This window comes from Pseudopodoces humilis, chromosome 3, assembly GCF_049639895.1.
Source record: "Pseudopodoces humilis isolate 2021_Gansu_Grassland_sample_001 chromosome 3, ASM4963989v1, whole genome shotgun sequence".
Taxonomy (NCBI): Eukaryota; Metazoa; Chordata; class Aves; order Passeriformes; family Paridae; genus Pseudopodoces; species Pseudopodoces humilis.
Window position 1 is genome coordinate 60,162,706 of NC_142202.1, and position 17,149 is coordinate 60,179,854.

The 17,149-nt window shown below is 36.5% G+C and overlaps 1 protein-coding gene across 5 annotated transcripts in view; it reads right to left on the reverse strand.

The window, feature by feature from the left end:
• The window catches only part of L3MBTL3 (L3MBTL histone methyl-lysine binding protein 3), a 78,912-nt gene that overhangs the window by 8,970 nt on the left and 52,793 nt on the right, over window positions 1-17,149 (reverse strand). For all 5 annotated transcript variants that reach the window (XM_005518344.2, XM_088052959.1, XM_088052958.1 and 2 more), the window contains 4 exons: window positions 14,272-14,374; window positions 6,483-6,629; window positions 4,916-5,080; window positions 633-724 (listed from right to left, as the gene is read on the reverse strand). In XM_005518344.2, coding sequence (XP_005518401.2) covers window positions 633-724; window positions 4,916-5,080; window positions 6,483-6,629; window positions 14,272-14,374 — 507 coding nt within the window. The remainder of the gene's footprint in view (window positions 1-632; window positions 725-4,915; window positions 5,081-6,482; window positions 6,630-14,271; window positions 14,375-17,149) is intronic.

Below are 17,149 nucleotides of genomic sequence, written 5' to 3' on the forward strand. Positions count from 1 at the left end.
ATCACTGAACAGAAGAAAAGTCCACCTTGGAAGAAATCTTTGGAGACCACATGAGAACTTTCCTGTCTCACCAGTGAGGAGCCACAGTCTGTCCATCAATCTCAACAAGACTGAGGCTGGGTTAAGTAAGTCACCTTAATTTTGCATTATCTCTGTAATGTGTAAATGCTTTCACTTTCAACACACTTTTGAGGCAATAAGTGAATGTTCTACCTTTACAATTCAGATTGGTTTAGTAAACTCTTTTTAAAAGTTGGTGAAAAAACATCATCAAAATGAGAATTTTTTTTATATTACTATTCATTTTGCACTCATCCTTACAACATCCTTACAAGAAGATAAAGTTCTTGGAAAAGTCTTTGATGATTACAAGATAATCTCCCGAACAGTTAGAGGGGTAGGGCCGCTGAATTTGGCCCTTCAGGGAACATACCTTTGGAATTCACTTCCCTTCCAAATATGTCCCAAACCTGTAAGGACACAGTGCTAAAAGCGTTGCTGTCAAGAAATTTTTGGACACAGTCAATGTGGAAAATGAGTTGTAATACAGTTTCATGAGAATTTCAAGGGACATCACACTTGTTCCCTTCTGCAGATCTTAATTTGAAACAAATGAAGTACTGCCAACTTACCTTTGATTTCATTTGAAATGAACAGCTTATTTTCAGTCTCCTCATCTTCACATTCTTGGTGCTTTATGGCATCCTTTGTTTGTAGAACTCCACTGAGGAAAATAAGATGTTCAGTTTTTATTAATACCTCATAAAAATCACTATGCATGATGACATCTCTTGCTAGCAAAACTATTAACATACCAGGATTCCCACACAAAGGATGCTGTATCATTATAAAATAAAGAAACAGAGAGGATCTTATTTCTGACTTACACAGAATGGCATGACTACTAACATGAATTTTGCAAAGAGGGCCCAAGAATAGTGTAAAGTAGGATCACGTAAACCATAGTGATACGTGGATAAAAAAACTCTTTAACTAATTAAAGTTAGATGGTGGTATGTTTATTACGATGATGTTGGGCACACCCAGGAGAAATCTCCCACAGGCATATGCAAAGTCCACAAGGCTCTTGTCTTCTTTAATCTACAAAAATATTACATATTCATATAATTATTTACTATGCCTATATATAGGCATTACCTAACTCTACCTACCCCTGCTTTATATTAAAATGAGTTCAAAATCCTTTCACTCCTGTGCATTTTCTTCCTTCACACAGATCAGTGGGTTTCAAAATGGGTCAGTGGACTCCTAAGATGAGGTCAGAGATGTCTTCCTCATGTTAAACTTTTCACCTTTGTTTTGTTGGCAGGCTCTGTAGTCCCTTGGACATAGTCCAGGCCTCCCTATCCTGGTTCTGGCTGGTTTCTAGGCCCAGGTACAGTTACGGTTTCCTCATCCTCACAAGGGCTCATCTTTCTTGTCTCCTTCTACAAACGCAACTAAGTCAAGCAAATCATACATTACCTTAGTTCTACTAGGTCCATCTACTAATAATTAATCCTTTGCATAGTTTCTGCCCCTCCTAATCAAAATATATTGCCTCTGTCTTGCAAGCTATGTTCTTAGCTTCTAAGTTCTTTTAACCCTTTGATTCATTTAGACCCTTAATTCAATACCAACACACTTGACTTAATAACTAAAATACACAAATGGAGGCAGTGTATGTGTCCACATCAGAAGATGGGAAGAGTGAAACCCACATATATATCTGCACGTCCTACAAAGCCTGACTGGTTGTGCAGGCCATATTCAGGAGCTGTCTGGAATAACATCTACTCCTTTTTCTCTGCCCAACATTCATCTCCTTGTCAGTACAGTTACAGACACCCTCTTGCGCAGCTGCTAATGAGCCCACCAAAGATATTTGTATTCCTTTGCATCTGCTTTTGCATTACTTCTTATCCAGCTGCTCCCTAAGCTTTGCCAGCCCAAAAACTTGCAGAGAGGGAATGCCTCCCCCCTACTGAGAAAAGCTGGGCAAGACAACATGTGGAAATAATAGAATTTCTCAAGGTGGGGGGGTGGATGTGGGCTGTGTATGTTTCCATCTTAAAGTCAGCCCCTGAGAAGCTCCTTTTCAAACTCTGCCTTCAGAAGGTATCTCCAGATCTGTTTTCTGGTTTCTTACAGATTTGAAGTGATATGAATTTGCTGACATTATGTGCCTACTTCTGCTTTTTAAGAATTTCAGAACACTTCGGCCAATTCTTACTAAACTCTCAAGATACAGAGCAGTCGGAGATACCAAGTACATAATGAGCATTTTCTAAAAATAGGCACCAGACAGAATGATTCTTAGAGTCAAGACTACAAGAAATCCCACTACTAAATGAACTGATGCTTTATTACCTATCACAGGAGTCAACAAGAACACCTTAACAAATGTCAGAATCACAGATAAAAAGCTGATGCACACCAAACACCTTGTTAGGGATCAAGATTAGCTAACCTCAAAACACAAATCCATAGCAGAACCAGATCTGTTTAATTCCACTGCTTACATTTATACTGTTAAATACCATTTATATATTATATACAAGAAAACATGGGTGACTAAATCAAGTAGAAGCTTCAAGTTCACTGACTTCAACAGAAATATAATTATCACACTACTAATGGCGCAAAATGGACACTACAGATGAGGAAATCCAGCCTTTTTATTATGACAGGACACAAAGAATAATAATGGTATGACAACCAATACCAGTGGAATGGCTAAAACAGGCATGACTTCTTGTGCCACAAAGGACTTCTCCACAGTATAATCCTCAGAAAGATTTATTCACTTAAAACTTGTTTTCCAAACTCCACAAACACAGAAAACTTTCTAAAGTAACGTGATAAAGTAACTAGTGCTATTAATTCAAAGGCAAAGGAAATGAAAGCTGTAATTCAACATAAGGAAGAGAGATCACCAAATCCTGTGAGGAAACAAGTACCTCCCTATTTTCTTGAGGGCAATTTTCACAGCAACATACATACAGCAATTTCACCTCATTAGTTAAATACGACTGTATCATGAATTGAAGGTTTTGGGAAAGAGCTGGAAGACAAACCAAAATATTTTTTAAGAGCTAGTATAATTTGATTCCCAAGCCTGAGTGTTCAGCTTCCTTCACTGTAAAGATTTCCAGAATGGAATTTTTATTACAGTGAAATTCTTTTACTAATCCAAAGATACTATAGGCATGCAATTTTTATCATGACTTTTAATCTCAGGAACATTCCAGAGGGACACACTGCAGTATTTATGTACATAATTATATTTTTGCAAGCCAAAATTTTCTAATATAATTGTTTGATGCACAGAGAGAAAAAAAAAAGAGAGCGGGAGAAAAGAAAAAAAGTGGAACCAGAGATTAGCTGAGCACCACAGATTTATCACAACAAAATAAAACTCGTGTTTGGGATCATTTGTGGTTGGTTCCTCAATGAAGGACTTCTACAAAACAGATGATAACATTTGAATACAAAGGTATACACAATTGAACGGAAGTCAAACATAATTAAATCCACACTATGAGCTCAGCAGCTAAAGAGCACACAAGTGTGTGTATCTATGTCTTCAATTATGCATGTGTACTTTGAATACACATCTAAAGAGATCCACTGGGTATTGCAATAAGCAGATGCTCAATATTTTATAACCCCAGCAGTTCATATATACCTAATGTTGTGAACACTATTTTTCATGCCTTTTTCAAAGGGAGATTATTCAACTGAAAGTCCTCTATGACTTTGCTGGATACATAATGAATGAGGGAAACTAGATGATAAAATGTAGCCAGTCATCAGTGTGTTCAAACAGTTGAAATACAAGCTGCAAAGTCCCTGGGTAGTTTAAAGCTGGCACAAGACTTATTCTCTTAATGAAACTGACTCAACACTGTGATCAGATAGCATAAGTATTGGTTATCTTAAGTCTTCTAAAGGTAATAGCCTCTATAAAAATAAAAGACAAATCTTTCTTCAATTAATCTTACCAAAGTATATTTCTAAAAAGAATGTGAATTTACTGTAAGTATGGTTAAAATGATGAATTCCAACTATTTTTTAACACGTGTTATTTCAAAATTGCACTTGAACCCATATTATTTTTTTGCTGTTTAAATTCACTAGAGTATGACTCGTAAATGCTGTTTATTATCCTGAGTTGGAAGGGACTCAATAAAGATCATCAAAGTCCAATTCTTAACGAATTCCATTTCAATCATCAGCTTTACTGTGGGCTATTTACCAACTCTCCCGTCTCTCTCTCTCAAGACACTATTATTGCTAACACAGTTCATATATTATGAACACAAAACAATATAGCTCAAAACAAATGACACAGCTTATTCCAGGGTGTCATCTATTTCTGTTTGAGAATAGTCAATGAAATAATGTAGCGATACTATAACTAATTAAAAATGTAGGGAATCCTATAGCCTCACATATCCCCATGAAAACACTGAACTGTATATTTTTAGCTTCAAAGATTATTCTCCAGTGCAAGTTTGGAAAATATGTTTATGATATAAAAAAGTTCTCATGTCATTTTCTGTCAAAAATGCATGCCAGATGCTGAAAGTTAAAAAAATACTTTTAATTTTTCCATGTTTGTACATATTTGTATATATAAAATAATTTGGACACAAACTTAGGAAGAAGGACCTCAATTTCCAATAATTTTATTGTATTTTTCCTCTCCTCTGACATGGATTTCTTATTTCTTATATACCTTGTGATATTCCCTTCCCCTCTCTTTCTAAGATAAAGAGAGTTGAAGAGCTTCCCTCTCCTTCCCCACTGCTTCTGAGAATTCCACAGACAAATCACTGGACTGCTTTGCCAGGTAAGTTGCATTTTAAACTGACTCCAAACACCCAATACTTTGAAAGGAACTTAGAGTTACCCAGGTGCCTTCTTTTCCTTCACACTGCATAACAGGGGCTTCTTGCAAGGAGATTTATTTTCTGCATCTTCCAGCTTGGTTGCTTCTGGTACAGTTTTCCCAGATGGTCGATTGTGAGGTGAAGATTTCATACCTACGTGACCAGGGCTGGGGCATTTTCTGTCACTGTTTAAAACAAAGCAACAAAATTTTTAAAAGTGGAAGAAGCTAAGCTGTTGATTAATTTATTTTCTCTATGCACGAAAAGTCATCTGAAAACATCCAAGGTGTTTTTTTGTTTTTTTTTTTAAGAGATACAGAGAAGTTTTTTACTTGCCACTAACAAAATTATATACCTGGCATTTTCAGAAATCAAAATAAAGAACTCTCTTCTCCATTAAGTCAATAGTAAAATGATTAGTCAGTTCAAGACGAACAGAATTTGTTTAATATTATTTTTGATAATAAGCTATCCACTTCAAATATTTGCAACACAAGAAGACTTTGAGGAATTATTTTCCTCCTAATCCTTCTCTCCCATAACATGTCATTGTGCAGCCTTTAAAATGTTCTATGCAGCCTCTTCATTGGGACAATGAAAAAAGTAGCACTTGACACACTCCCTGCCACTGAGGATTTCGAGCAAAGTGCTACTGGATTCACTGTAATGGAACCCAGGCCACCTGCCAGGGAGTAATTAAGTCACTTCAGATTTCTAAAACACTACATTTATAAGGACAATCAATCAGGCAGAACTCTTAGGCACCGAAACATTTTGGGTTTTAAAGCATGAAGCTGACACTGTCTCTGAGAAGGCAATTTAAAATACCATCTATTGAAAATATGTGGCCATTACAGTGGGATCTGGAAATCTTAACATTTCACATCATCCTTAACTTCCACCTTTACATTAATGTAACCCTTCTAAAGAAGGGAAAGCCCCTCTTCCTTCCCTTTCCTACTTAAGTTCTCTATTTTTTCCCTATAGCTCAAAATAAGCACAGGAATCAGTATACACAATTTCTGAGATAAAATAATCATCTGAAAATAATCATCTTGGTATCACACTCCTTTGCTTTTTCCCAGTGCTCCTGTTTAAAAGCTTCAGCTACAGACTTCAGCATCATTCTTGCAAAACTCAGTCCCAGTAATTTGATTCCCCACTCCCACTGTAATGACAAAATAGTGGCTGTTCTTCAAAAAGCTACATTAATTTACAGTCACATCAATAACGCCGCCACTACAGCAAACAAAATAAAAACAAAGAAATAATTTTCTGAAGTGAAACCAACTGGTCAACATTCAATTTTAAATTCCAATTAACCACTTAGCAACCTAGATAGTTACACCAAAGATGAAACCAAACTCTTGCTAAACCACAGATAGTAAAATCACTGTCAGTCTTTGACAGCTCTGTGATCTTTTTAATAAGCACTGAAAAAAATTTTTTTCTTCCCTGTAAATGAAAATGTAGATAAATAGGCAGGTCTTTCTGAAACCAGTCAGTCATTGCAGTTATAAATCACATTGGAGAACACAGAAACAGAACACTGCTGCTAGTCACAGACATCACTTCAATCATAATTACTTGATTACAGGAGAGGTGGATCTTTCATATGTTTCCACTTTTCTGTTTCTGGGGATGGGACTGGCTGCAGGCATCTCTCCACTCAGTCGGTCAGGTAAGAGGCTTTCTTTGTTCAAGTTCATCTCTGAATATGGACAGCTGACTGCACTAGAAGTTAAAGAAGAAAAATTACTCCTTATTCTCAGACACTTATTGAATTCAAACAAAATGACATTGGAATTTCCTAGAAGTAGAAGCAATAACTTAATGCAGTAAGTAGTTGTACTTTAAAATGTTAATAAATGTATCAAATAAAAAACTCAACTTTGCATTTCCTTTAGACAGCAACTCGTGTAACACAAATTGTATTAAATTCTATTACAACATTCATTGTGGAAAATTGCTTGATAAATGTTAAGTCTGCTCTCTCATAATTTTAATGGCATTTATACATACAACACCGGATGCCTTTGACTACACCCATGTCTCTCCAAATAAAGTTGTATTACCATTGCTATTTATTTATGTGAAGGAGGATGTTTCTATTACACAATGTCTACACAGAAGCTGCATTTCAAGGGCAGAACATGAGGAATGGTGCACATCCCCTTACTGCAGTGAGTGCCCCACCTTTGCAAATGCCATTTTGTGATATTCCATTAAGAGACGGTGATATTTTTAGAGTCTTTCTTAACATTCAACACTCCTTATTTCCCTGCACTCCTGCTAGGGAAATAATTTGACAATGAACATTGACACAATGACTTTCAAATACTTTTCTAAGAAATGTGAAAGTTGTACCAAAGTCAAAAAACCCATCTTTGCACAATAAGAAGGAAAGGGACAAACAGCAACACAACCGAAACACACGGGGCTGAACTAGGATTTTTCTTTAGTAGAATGCTTGGCAGTGTTCAGCTGATTAGTCAGCCAGACCACATACTCAGCACATCAGTAATGATATCCTAAACTCTGAATAGCATATACATGTCCCAACAGTGAATATCATCACACTCCAGTTTTCAAAACTATGTAAGATACAGGATAGACTGTACTAAATACAATGCTCCATTTGTGGGTCATGAGCTAAGACATTAATTATATTCTGAAATTAGGCTTTCCTACTCACCTGTATTGTTACAATGACTTCCATAATTTTAAAAGGTGAAAAAAGAACTCATGTTCTGCAATTTTGCTTATTTTCTTTTCCAGAAAGAAGCTACCATAACTACCCATCTTTCCATAAATCACTGCAATGTTTTGTTTCACTGATAGTTACATGCATGATTTCCAGAGAACTGTCTAACATAAACAAGTCTACCTTGACAGCCATATGCCCTGCCACCTCCAAATTTCAAAATCTAATAGAAAAACAACAGCTTTCACTATAGTTTTCTTTCTACAATGCACAGCATTAAAAAAGAAAAAGGCCTTTTAATTAAAAATATGCTCTATTCTTCCTTTACCAACAAAGCTCTGGGTTCAGAATGAACAGCTCCTATAATGTAACAGCTCCTATAATGGGGCTAGACCAATATTGGTGAACTAATTTTGATCCCGCCAAGATAAACAAAAAGATGGTGGAAATCTACATTTCTATCAGCACTTGCATAAAAGGAGAAAATTCCTTAAGGCCAAGTCACTCAGCCCTTGCTGGGATTATCAAGACAGGATATCAACAGCATGTTTGATATCTTCAGTTGGCTCATTTGAAAACAAGACAGTATCAACTTTTTCTTTTTCTAGTATTATGTTATTATTTTAAAATCCTTGAGTAGCTATGCTGAACTTGAATTATGGAAGAAAAAAAAAATAGAACAGTTTCTGTTTGTCTAATGAAGATGAGTTCCCTGTTTAAGGCTACTCCAAGCAGATGTTGTTCCATAACAACCTGTACAGTGCTTTAAAGGGACCTGCAGCCATATCTGCAGCTGATCCAATGAAGCAGAGAACAGTCATCTTTTTGCCTTCCTCTGAGGAAGTTTTTGTTTACACATCCAAATCAGATAGAGTCCAGCCACCCAATTGGCTATAAAACACTAAACTTGAAGTATGGTATGCTTTTGTTAATGAAACTTTTTAGAGACATAGAACAAAATATACAAATAAAAATTAACTTGTAGCATTCACCTTTTATTCCAACTTTCTCTTAAGCAGAACGGGGAATTTTATTTTAAACCTATTTATACATGTCTAGTTATATTTATTCTCAACCTACTGGTTTTGTGTGTCTTAGGACTAGCCTCTGCCAGATGTCCTATGCTGCTGCATCTACCACAATGATGTATTTTTTCTTTTCAAAAGAAACACAAGATAAAAGATACAGGCTTCTGCTCAAAAAAAGGTTTTAAGGCACCAATGCTAGTGTGGCTTAAGTTCTTGCTGTGGCAAACACATACCACTGTGATGAAATACAGTTTTCAGAAATTCATTAATATATTGGTTAATCTCAGTTCTGCCATTGCTACAGGGTAAAGCATGTAATTTTCTTTCGGCTTCCTAGGCTCACAGAGGTGTTTTGAGCAATGTTTCTGAGCAGTTAAAGGGCTGTCACAAGGAAACACTGAACACTACCAATGCCGTATTTAAATTCAGTTGTGTATTATTAAGCAAGCCTTACTTCTCAATGAAATCTGACAATATCATTGTCAGACTCCAGCAGGTTTTCTGTTTACCAACACCACTAATAGGTTTTAAATTAAAAAAAAAATCCAAGCAAAAAACCCTAAGAAAAAGCTTAAAAAATCAGTCCTTTATTATAACTTGCTTGCTACCTTTCCCTTCAGCATTTTCTGGAAAAACTGAAGTTGAATGACAGTTTCAATCAACAACAGTTGTAATATTAACAATTCTTTGGAACACTAGATTCAGATTACTTTTTCTATGTAATTAATCATTCAATTTGCTGTATAATTTTTAAAAAACTACTTGATAGTCCTTTGATGTTATTGTTACTTGAGGCAACAAAAAGAACCCTTGTGGTTTCCACTGTTAGCCTTGTTACAACAAAACACAGCATGAGTGAACTTGTGTATGGCTTTGGATCAATCAGTAAATACTCCTGAATCTCAATGTCTCCAGCCTTCAGTTCAGTTTAACTTGACTACTACAAAGAATGAAAAAAAAAATAAAATAATCTTGTCATTCCTACATTATAGAATTATTTGATTGATGTAGGACTGTAAGTTTTTAACACAACTCATCTCAAGGGCTCAGAAGTCTTGGTGTTTAGATTATTTAATATTAAATAAGGATTTTTAACTCTTCTGTTACCTTAAACCTGCATTTTTGCTCCAGCTTACATTTTGCTTTAGCATACCATTTTGAAAACAGCATAAGTTCAGAAGTTAGTTTCCAAAACGACCAGATGTCCTTGGCTTGAGGGTACCAAGGTCTGCCAGAGGCTCAGGAAGAATGGCAGGAAGCAAAAGCAGCAGCAGATTCTCAATGTGAAACCTCTGCTATTCTTCTGACAGGGCTGTACACACTGCTCCACAGCTTTGAAAGCAGTCCAACATGAAGATCTCAATTATCATCAGACCTGCCTCAGTAAACAAACATTCACATTAATACCACCTGACACACACACACACACACACCCCCACACAGGAGAGTAATCAGCCATCTCCAAATGCCGAAGGATCAACACAGCACAACAATTAGTGCTGCAGGGCACTACTGAAATGGCAGCAGACTGGCTGGCAATTTGTATGACATGACAAGAATTTTCCAAGGAAAGGGATCCACTGTTCCCAGGGTCCTGCATATGGTGAGTAAAAACTGAGCATTAAATAAGTTTCTGTTTTTACTGAATCATGAAAGATGAAGAGAGAAAAAGGCAATGCACCATTCTGATCACAGGCCTGGGATTTTACATCACCAGCACTTTCCACAACTGTCTGATGGAACAGAAGTGTTGATAGCATATCCCACCTTTGCAACTGCTCTTCTATCACACTCAAATTCTAACTCTAGGTGCAGTTACATACCTATCTCTTTTCTGTAAAGTTCAAGGGTAGGAGGATAAAACTGGGCTGCTGATAGGCATGGACCTTAGTCTTCTCCAGACATTTGAAGATGCTCCTATTTCGTAGCAGTATACAAATTTTCTGAAGCACTGAATCCAGACGGAATACTCTCAGCTACACCTAATATCAGAAGGGAACACAGGCCGGGATTCTCTCTTAAACTAAAGAAGAGTAAGGCAGCACTCTGTTAGGTCTAAGAACTCATATACGAGGTACTTTTAAATATAGATTATTAGCTTTATGAACACTTGGAATATTTTGCAAACCTGTATCAAGCTACAGACAGGTCTCCTGGTTCAGCTATACTGGTTGGAAATGTTACCAACACCAGCTCCTCAGGGCCTTTCAGGTGCAAGTTACTGCTGAGCACTGACAAGGGATGAGGCTGTGTGAGAGCTCCAGACTGGAGTAATGGATGGATAAGACTAGAGCAGCCTATGTCCAGGTGGCCACATCAGCTGGTAGCAATATATGGTTGACAAGAAACCTTCAGAGAAAAGATCCTGATGGCATCTGAGGGATGTGATTTTTTTTGTTGGTTTTTTTGGGAGGTTTTTTTAATGGATTTTGTTAAGTGATCTTTTTACTTCAGGCTTTATGAAAACATTTTTAACTAGTCTCAAACAAGCAATACAACTATTCTCTTTCACAAATTACAGTGCATGTTTATAATCAAAGCATTAATTTTTTAGGAGAAAGCTGCTTCAACAGTCTAAACCTGAATTAAGAGTACTTTACAACGGATCTGGCTGGTGCCGATGACCTTACATAAAAGATAAAATAACACTTGAGACTGGCATCAAAAAACTGACAATTACTGCAGCAGACACTGACCAAACAGATGTGATCTCCTGCTGATCTGAGGCTTCATGTTTGTACATGTGATGTCTTTGAACACAGCCTCTACCACATCATTTCAGTTCAACTTACACATAATGCATGGGAAGTTTGAAGTTTCTGACAAAAATCTTTACTTATTAAGAATTGACTCAAAACTAATGAACTCCTTACAACCAACCTCTTAACACTCCTGCTTGAACTTGAGAATTATTGCATGCATTAAACATCAGGGTATAAAATCCACAATCATAAATATGCAGGTGATTTGCATAATGCTAACAATCTGTACATCAGGATGTTTCAGCTGTGCCACACATAACCCTAGATCAACTGTTGATAGATACCAAGTCCTCAGTAGCATCAACTTTTCCAAAAAGTAAGTGCTTTAGCGCTGCTGTATAATTATTCACCGAGGCTTTCATCTGATTCCTAAGGAACAAGCTCTCAAAATTATTTCAGAACTACTTAGCATTTTAAATTATCATCTTTTCTGCACACAGGCATTTATGCGTTGCACCTCATCACAAAAAACAAGATAAGCATGGTTAAATACATTTCAAGGTTGCCAAGATAAAAGAGCCATGGGAATGCAACCTGATGTGGAAAATTGTACAAATTTCAAAATCTCTTTGTTAATTCAGGAAAAAAGTGGTGGTACAATGTTGGGATTTCTGTGGAGACTTGGACCCTCAAGTTTGTGGGCTCCAGATTAGAACAAATCTCATTATTCTCCACAGAAATACTCAAGAACAAAACTGGAATATCATCACAGAGGGTAAATCAATAGCTAGTGAATAAGATACTTACTAGTAAAATATACTTGCTATGAAACAGCAAATCTTATGTTCAAAAAAATCTCCTTGTTATATTTTTATAGCCTAGAACTATCAGGTAATGTGCAAATAATAGGATTGCTTAGACTACAGTAAAAAAAGCACAATGACATGCCATAAGTTTGTTTCTTTTCTTAATATTCAGGATGAGTAAGAAAAACCACCTCTAAAAAGCACAGAAAATGTAGCTATGAAAGCAAAGGCTACACAAAGTAAACAGACATATAGCTCTTACTCATTCCTTCCATCTCAAACACTAGAACTTTCATTGCCAGTGTTTATTTAGAGAGATCATAAATGAAAAACTTTTCAGATAAATTCACTTCCTTTTTTTTTTTCTTATTTTAAGTTTCAGCTTTGGGCTGAAACCCATGGTATGTCCACCTGATTCTAAGTAATTGATATAGCACTTGGTAAGGAATAGGAATTTATTGTCTCCTACATTAGATGCAATAATAAATCACAGAACACGCAAGTCTACTTGAATATGAAATTAAATGGGTTTCAGATAAGCAGTCAGGAATCTTTTTAGGCAAATCTAGTTTAGTTCACATTTGCAGTGGACTAATGCTATGAATGCAGAAGGTTACAGTACGGTAAGAGACAATAACCTCTTAAGGACTGACTTGGCTGCCTAAGGAATTATCCTACTTGTTGAGTGAAATAAAGGGAAAGTTGAAAAGCAAAGGTAGAAAAGCTGGGAGGGAAAAAAAAAAACAACAAAAACAAACCAAAGAAAAATAACATAGACAGAAAAAGACAACAGGAATAGGGTGAGAATCGTCTGAAAGACAGTGCTGTGGCACACTGCGGTATGAATGAACATCATGGTTCATTCATACCGCAACAAGTTTTGTCACTGGAGCTGTCCTAGCTTTATCCCTCCCTGGGGATAAATGTTGTCCTAGCATCAGGAGCTCTTCTGCTCCTAACAGCACAAACAATGTTTCTGCTGCAGATAGGGAAGGACTTGCAGCAGAGGGTGCCTTTTGCATACTAACATGTAGCAATACAGTGAGTTTTGCTAGCCAAGTAGCTTTGATAGGGATTAGTCAGGACCTTAACACATGATGATACACCAGCAAAACCTTCTAGCATAATTTGAGTCAACAGGACATTATTCTCTCATCAAAAACATAAAAAGATTGCAATGCTCACTCTTGGATCAAGATAGTTTAAAATGATACTTGAAAAATGTACAGATAAATAACCAAAGAGCAGTCCTCCAACATATGAGACAGCAGGAAGAACAAAGTGATATGACATTTGAGAATTCTATGACTATGTAATGGAAAAATGACAACTTTTGGAAGCTCTAATTTGCAAAAAGGTAAGAGGATGATATTTATGATGCTTCATTCTCAAATAAACATACTATATTACTTGTACATCCCTTACTGAAACAGTCTGGATTCACCTCACACTGTAGATATTATTTAAATACAATTTCAACTTGGGAAATGTTTCCCATTTACTTGGTCATTGTCACTCTGTCCCCTACATGCCATTCTCCCATGCTGATATGAACTACTCTCTAGGATGGGATGTCCATATTTCTGTATTACCCTTCAGAAGGCGTCCAACAAAGCACCTCTAGAAACACTAAACAGAAGCAGCAAGCTGTCCTTTGGGAACACATCAATCGGAATTTCCTTTCTAGCACTGTTCCAAGCCAACAAGCAAATCCTTACCCTTACCAACCAAGCAGAACAAAAACATCCAAGCCATAATAAAATCAATGACCTCATATTTCAAAAGGTTCAAAACTTATTGCTTTTTAAATATCTGTCTGTAACATTTTGCAATCTGGACAGCAAGCTGAGGAATCCTCAGAGGAACGAAATACAGAGTAACTGAATCTACCAATTGTGACAAAAAGTAACATACAACAAATCTTATCTCAGCACACCCTGGTGAAACAAAGTTACAGATTGCTAATGTTTATTTCAGTATGCTCACCATGGCAACTGAAATAACTGCATATTTAGGTTTACAAGATTTCCTATTTTTTTCCAGATTGGATCTGTTTTCTTATGAGCAACAATTTAAAAGAACCATCTGCAAGCATCCCTCAATTTGAAAGAATAAAATCAATTTCACAGAACATACCTATGATGGCCGATATGTCTTGCTCTTTTAATGTGTCCAACTCCCTTACATCCTGCTGTGGGACACCCTCCATGCTCTAAAGCTTCCACCAATTCCAAGGGACCTGCATACCAGGTGAAATTACAAATGACATTAAAAAAATTTTTCTAATATTTAAAAGCTATATAAATATGCACAAATACCAGTGCATTGTAACAAGAACGAAGAAATAAGTAAACAGAAATACCTCAATTAATACATTCTGTAAAAGCATGATGGAGATTTAAATAAGCTAGTCCACTGGAGAAATAATTTTATTCCATGCAAGAAAATCTCTACAACAGAACTACATCTATATAAAGAACACAAATCTTGGAGGAGCTGCATGACATCAAATTTCTCTTCTACTATCTACATTTAGTCGGAACCTGGCTGTTTTGCAAGAGCACAGTAAAAGTAAGTTATCCTATCCCTGTTCCTGAAGACAGGGATGTGTTTGTAATGTGTACTGTCCTTACACATTTTTAACTGAAGCTTTCCAGTAAAAAAATAGTGAAAACAAAGGCCGAAAATACTACTAAAAGGAATAAGCCATCAGGAGATTTTTGACATTTTCACTTCTCTGAATTTACATGTCTATCTGATTTTCAGCACCCTGTAACAATGATGTCTGAAGAGACATTAAAGGATGCATGCCAAAAGGAGCTTTGAGGCCCAAGCAAATATAATATAAAACCCACAGTTCCATAGCAAGTGAGAGACAGCCACGCTCCAGGACATGACCCTGGGAACACCTGCTGTGCCTCTGGCAAGTGTGCACTGTCCCCCTCTTGTACCTGCTCTTCTTGAAAAGCACATGAACTTGTATTTGCTCCTACAGATAACAATACAGACATGAAAAGGTCTATTCAAATATTTTTCCAGATGAAAGATTCTTTCTCGCAGATGGATAACGAAAGACAGAGAATTATTATGTATAATTAGAGCAGTCTAAAAGCTTTTTTCACCAAATGTTCCAGCTTTGCAAATATTATAAACTATCACTACACTGAAGTCCAAAGACTTCTATAGCCTTTAATGGCTGTAATGGGTGAGAGAAGAGGGAATTTCACCTTCTCTACATTTATGCAGAAATCATGCTTAAAATGTAGCAAGTAAGTGGACTCAGAGGAAGAGTTATCTGAATAGGGATGTTTCTGTAAAGTCCTGCTTCACTGATGTTCTGATTTTGAAAAAATTAACTCCCTGAACACTGTACAGAACACTGTAAATGTTCTCTCTTCACTTAAAATATCTGAACTCTTAAAAATGTAATTTAAAAGAGCTACAACTGCTTGTCCATGTTTATGTGAAAAACTGATGTTTGCATCACTGTGAAACAATACTAAAATAAACATCAATATTTGGCTCTTAGTTCCCTAACTGCTATCAAAAATCCTTCATGAATACTGGTAACTGCTCTAGACTAATATTGCTAACATTGCACCATTCACACAAAGCTTCTAATCTGAAAGACAGGGACCTGGATCTCATAGTTGAAAGTCCTATCATACTGACTGAGGCAGAAACTGCCTTGCAAAATATTTTCTTGTCTCCTCATGAATCCCTTGCAAAGTCTGGAAATGCCTTTTAACTTACCTGGAAGCAATTTTTATTATATTCTACATGGCAATAAAACGAAGTCATATTGTTGGATTAATATTTTATTCAGTAATCATTCTATTTCTTAAGTATTTATGCAGCTTATTACTTTTTTCCTATTTCATGGATGGTCAACTTCTTCTCCTGTCATACCATCCATTTTAATTTTTGTAGCTTAACAGAAAGTTACTTCTACCAGTCACATCCTAAAAGGGATCTACAGTGCCTCCTAAGCCAACACCTAGAGGAGATGGCAGGTTATATGTGATGGGCACCAGTACCTCGTTTCTTTTAATGTCTCCAAAAGATGAATTTACATATTTTATACCTAGCATAAGATTTTTATTTATGTATCAATCTTACATAATAGAAATGTTGCAACCTTATACAGCTCTTTTGCCATATGATACAATTCTAATTTATGTGGCCACAGATTTCTTTTCCCACTGGGCTGCTCATTCAGCACACAGGACAGCACATCTCAGATTAAGAAGCAGATATGCAGCATCCTGTCTTCTCCTCATTATTCACTTTGTTCTTTGGCACTTACAACACTCTATTCAGATTCTGAAGGCAGAATGATTAACTTCCTAACAGGCAGTCATCACTTTACTGCTGGAGTGCTCAGAAAACTAATGAATATACTCTGATCACACCCTGGATAGGAATAATTTCTTCTTGGCATTTAGAGACATTGAATTGAGGTACTGTGATTTTCAGGTAACACATTCACACTGTGTGTGACTTATCTGTTATTTTACATTAATTTTTTTTCTGAATACTCGGCATTGCTCAGCACTTCTTATTTTTCAAGCACAGTTGTTTCTGACCTTGTTACAGCTGTGAATACTCAGCAACTGTGCAAACCATACCCCAGAGTCACTATATAAACCAATCTCAGAGAAGAGCACTCACTTAAAAACTCATCTGCTCAAAGTTTGGCTAAAGTGATTTCACTGTCATTATCCAGAAACACAGTGGCCTAGGCAGGGATGTATTTACCAAAAAGTCTCTTCTCCCTGCAACCTCTCCACTTCCTCAACAAGTAAAACAAAATCCCCAGTGAAGGCAAGCTGGTAAATCCAGTGTTATTACTGGTACCATGCTTCTGTTAGATTTATCTTCAAAGTGGGCACCATTAATCCCTCTTTGCTCAGCTGAAGAAGAAAAGGACATTAGCTGCTTCTGAGGATTTGCCACAGCATTTGAAAGCAGTGCTTTCTCAGTGCACTCTGGACTCCTTTGAGCCAAAAAGCAT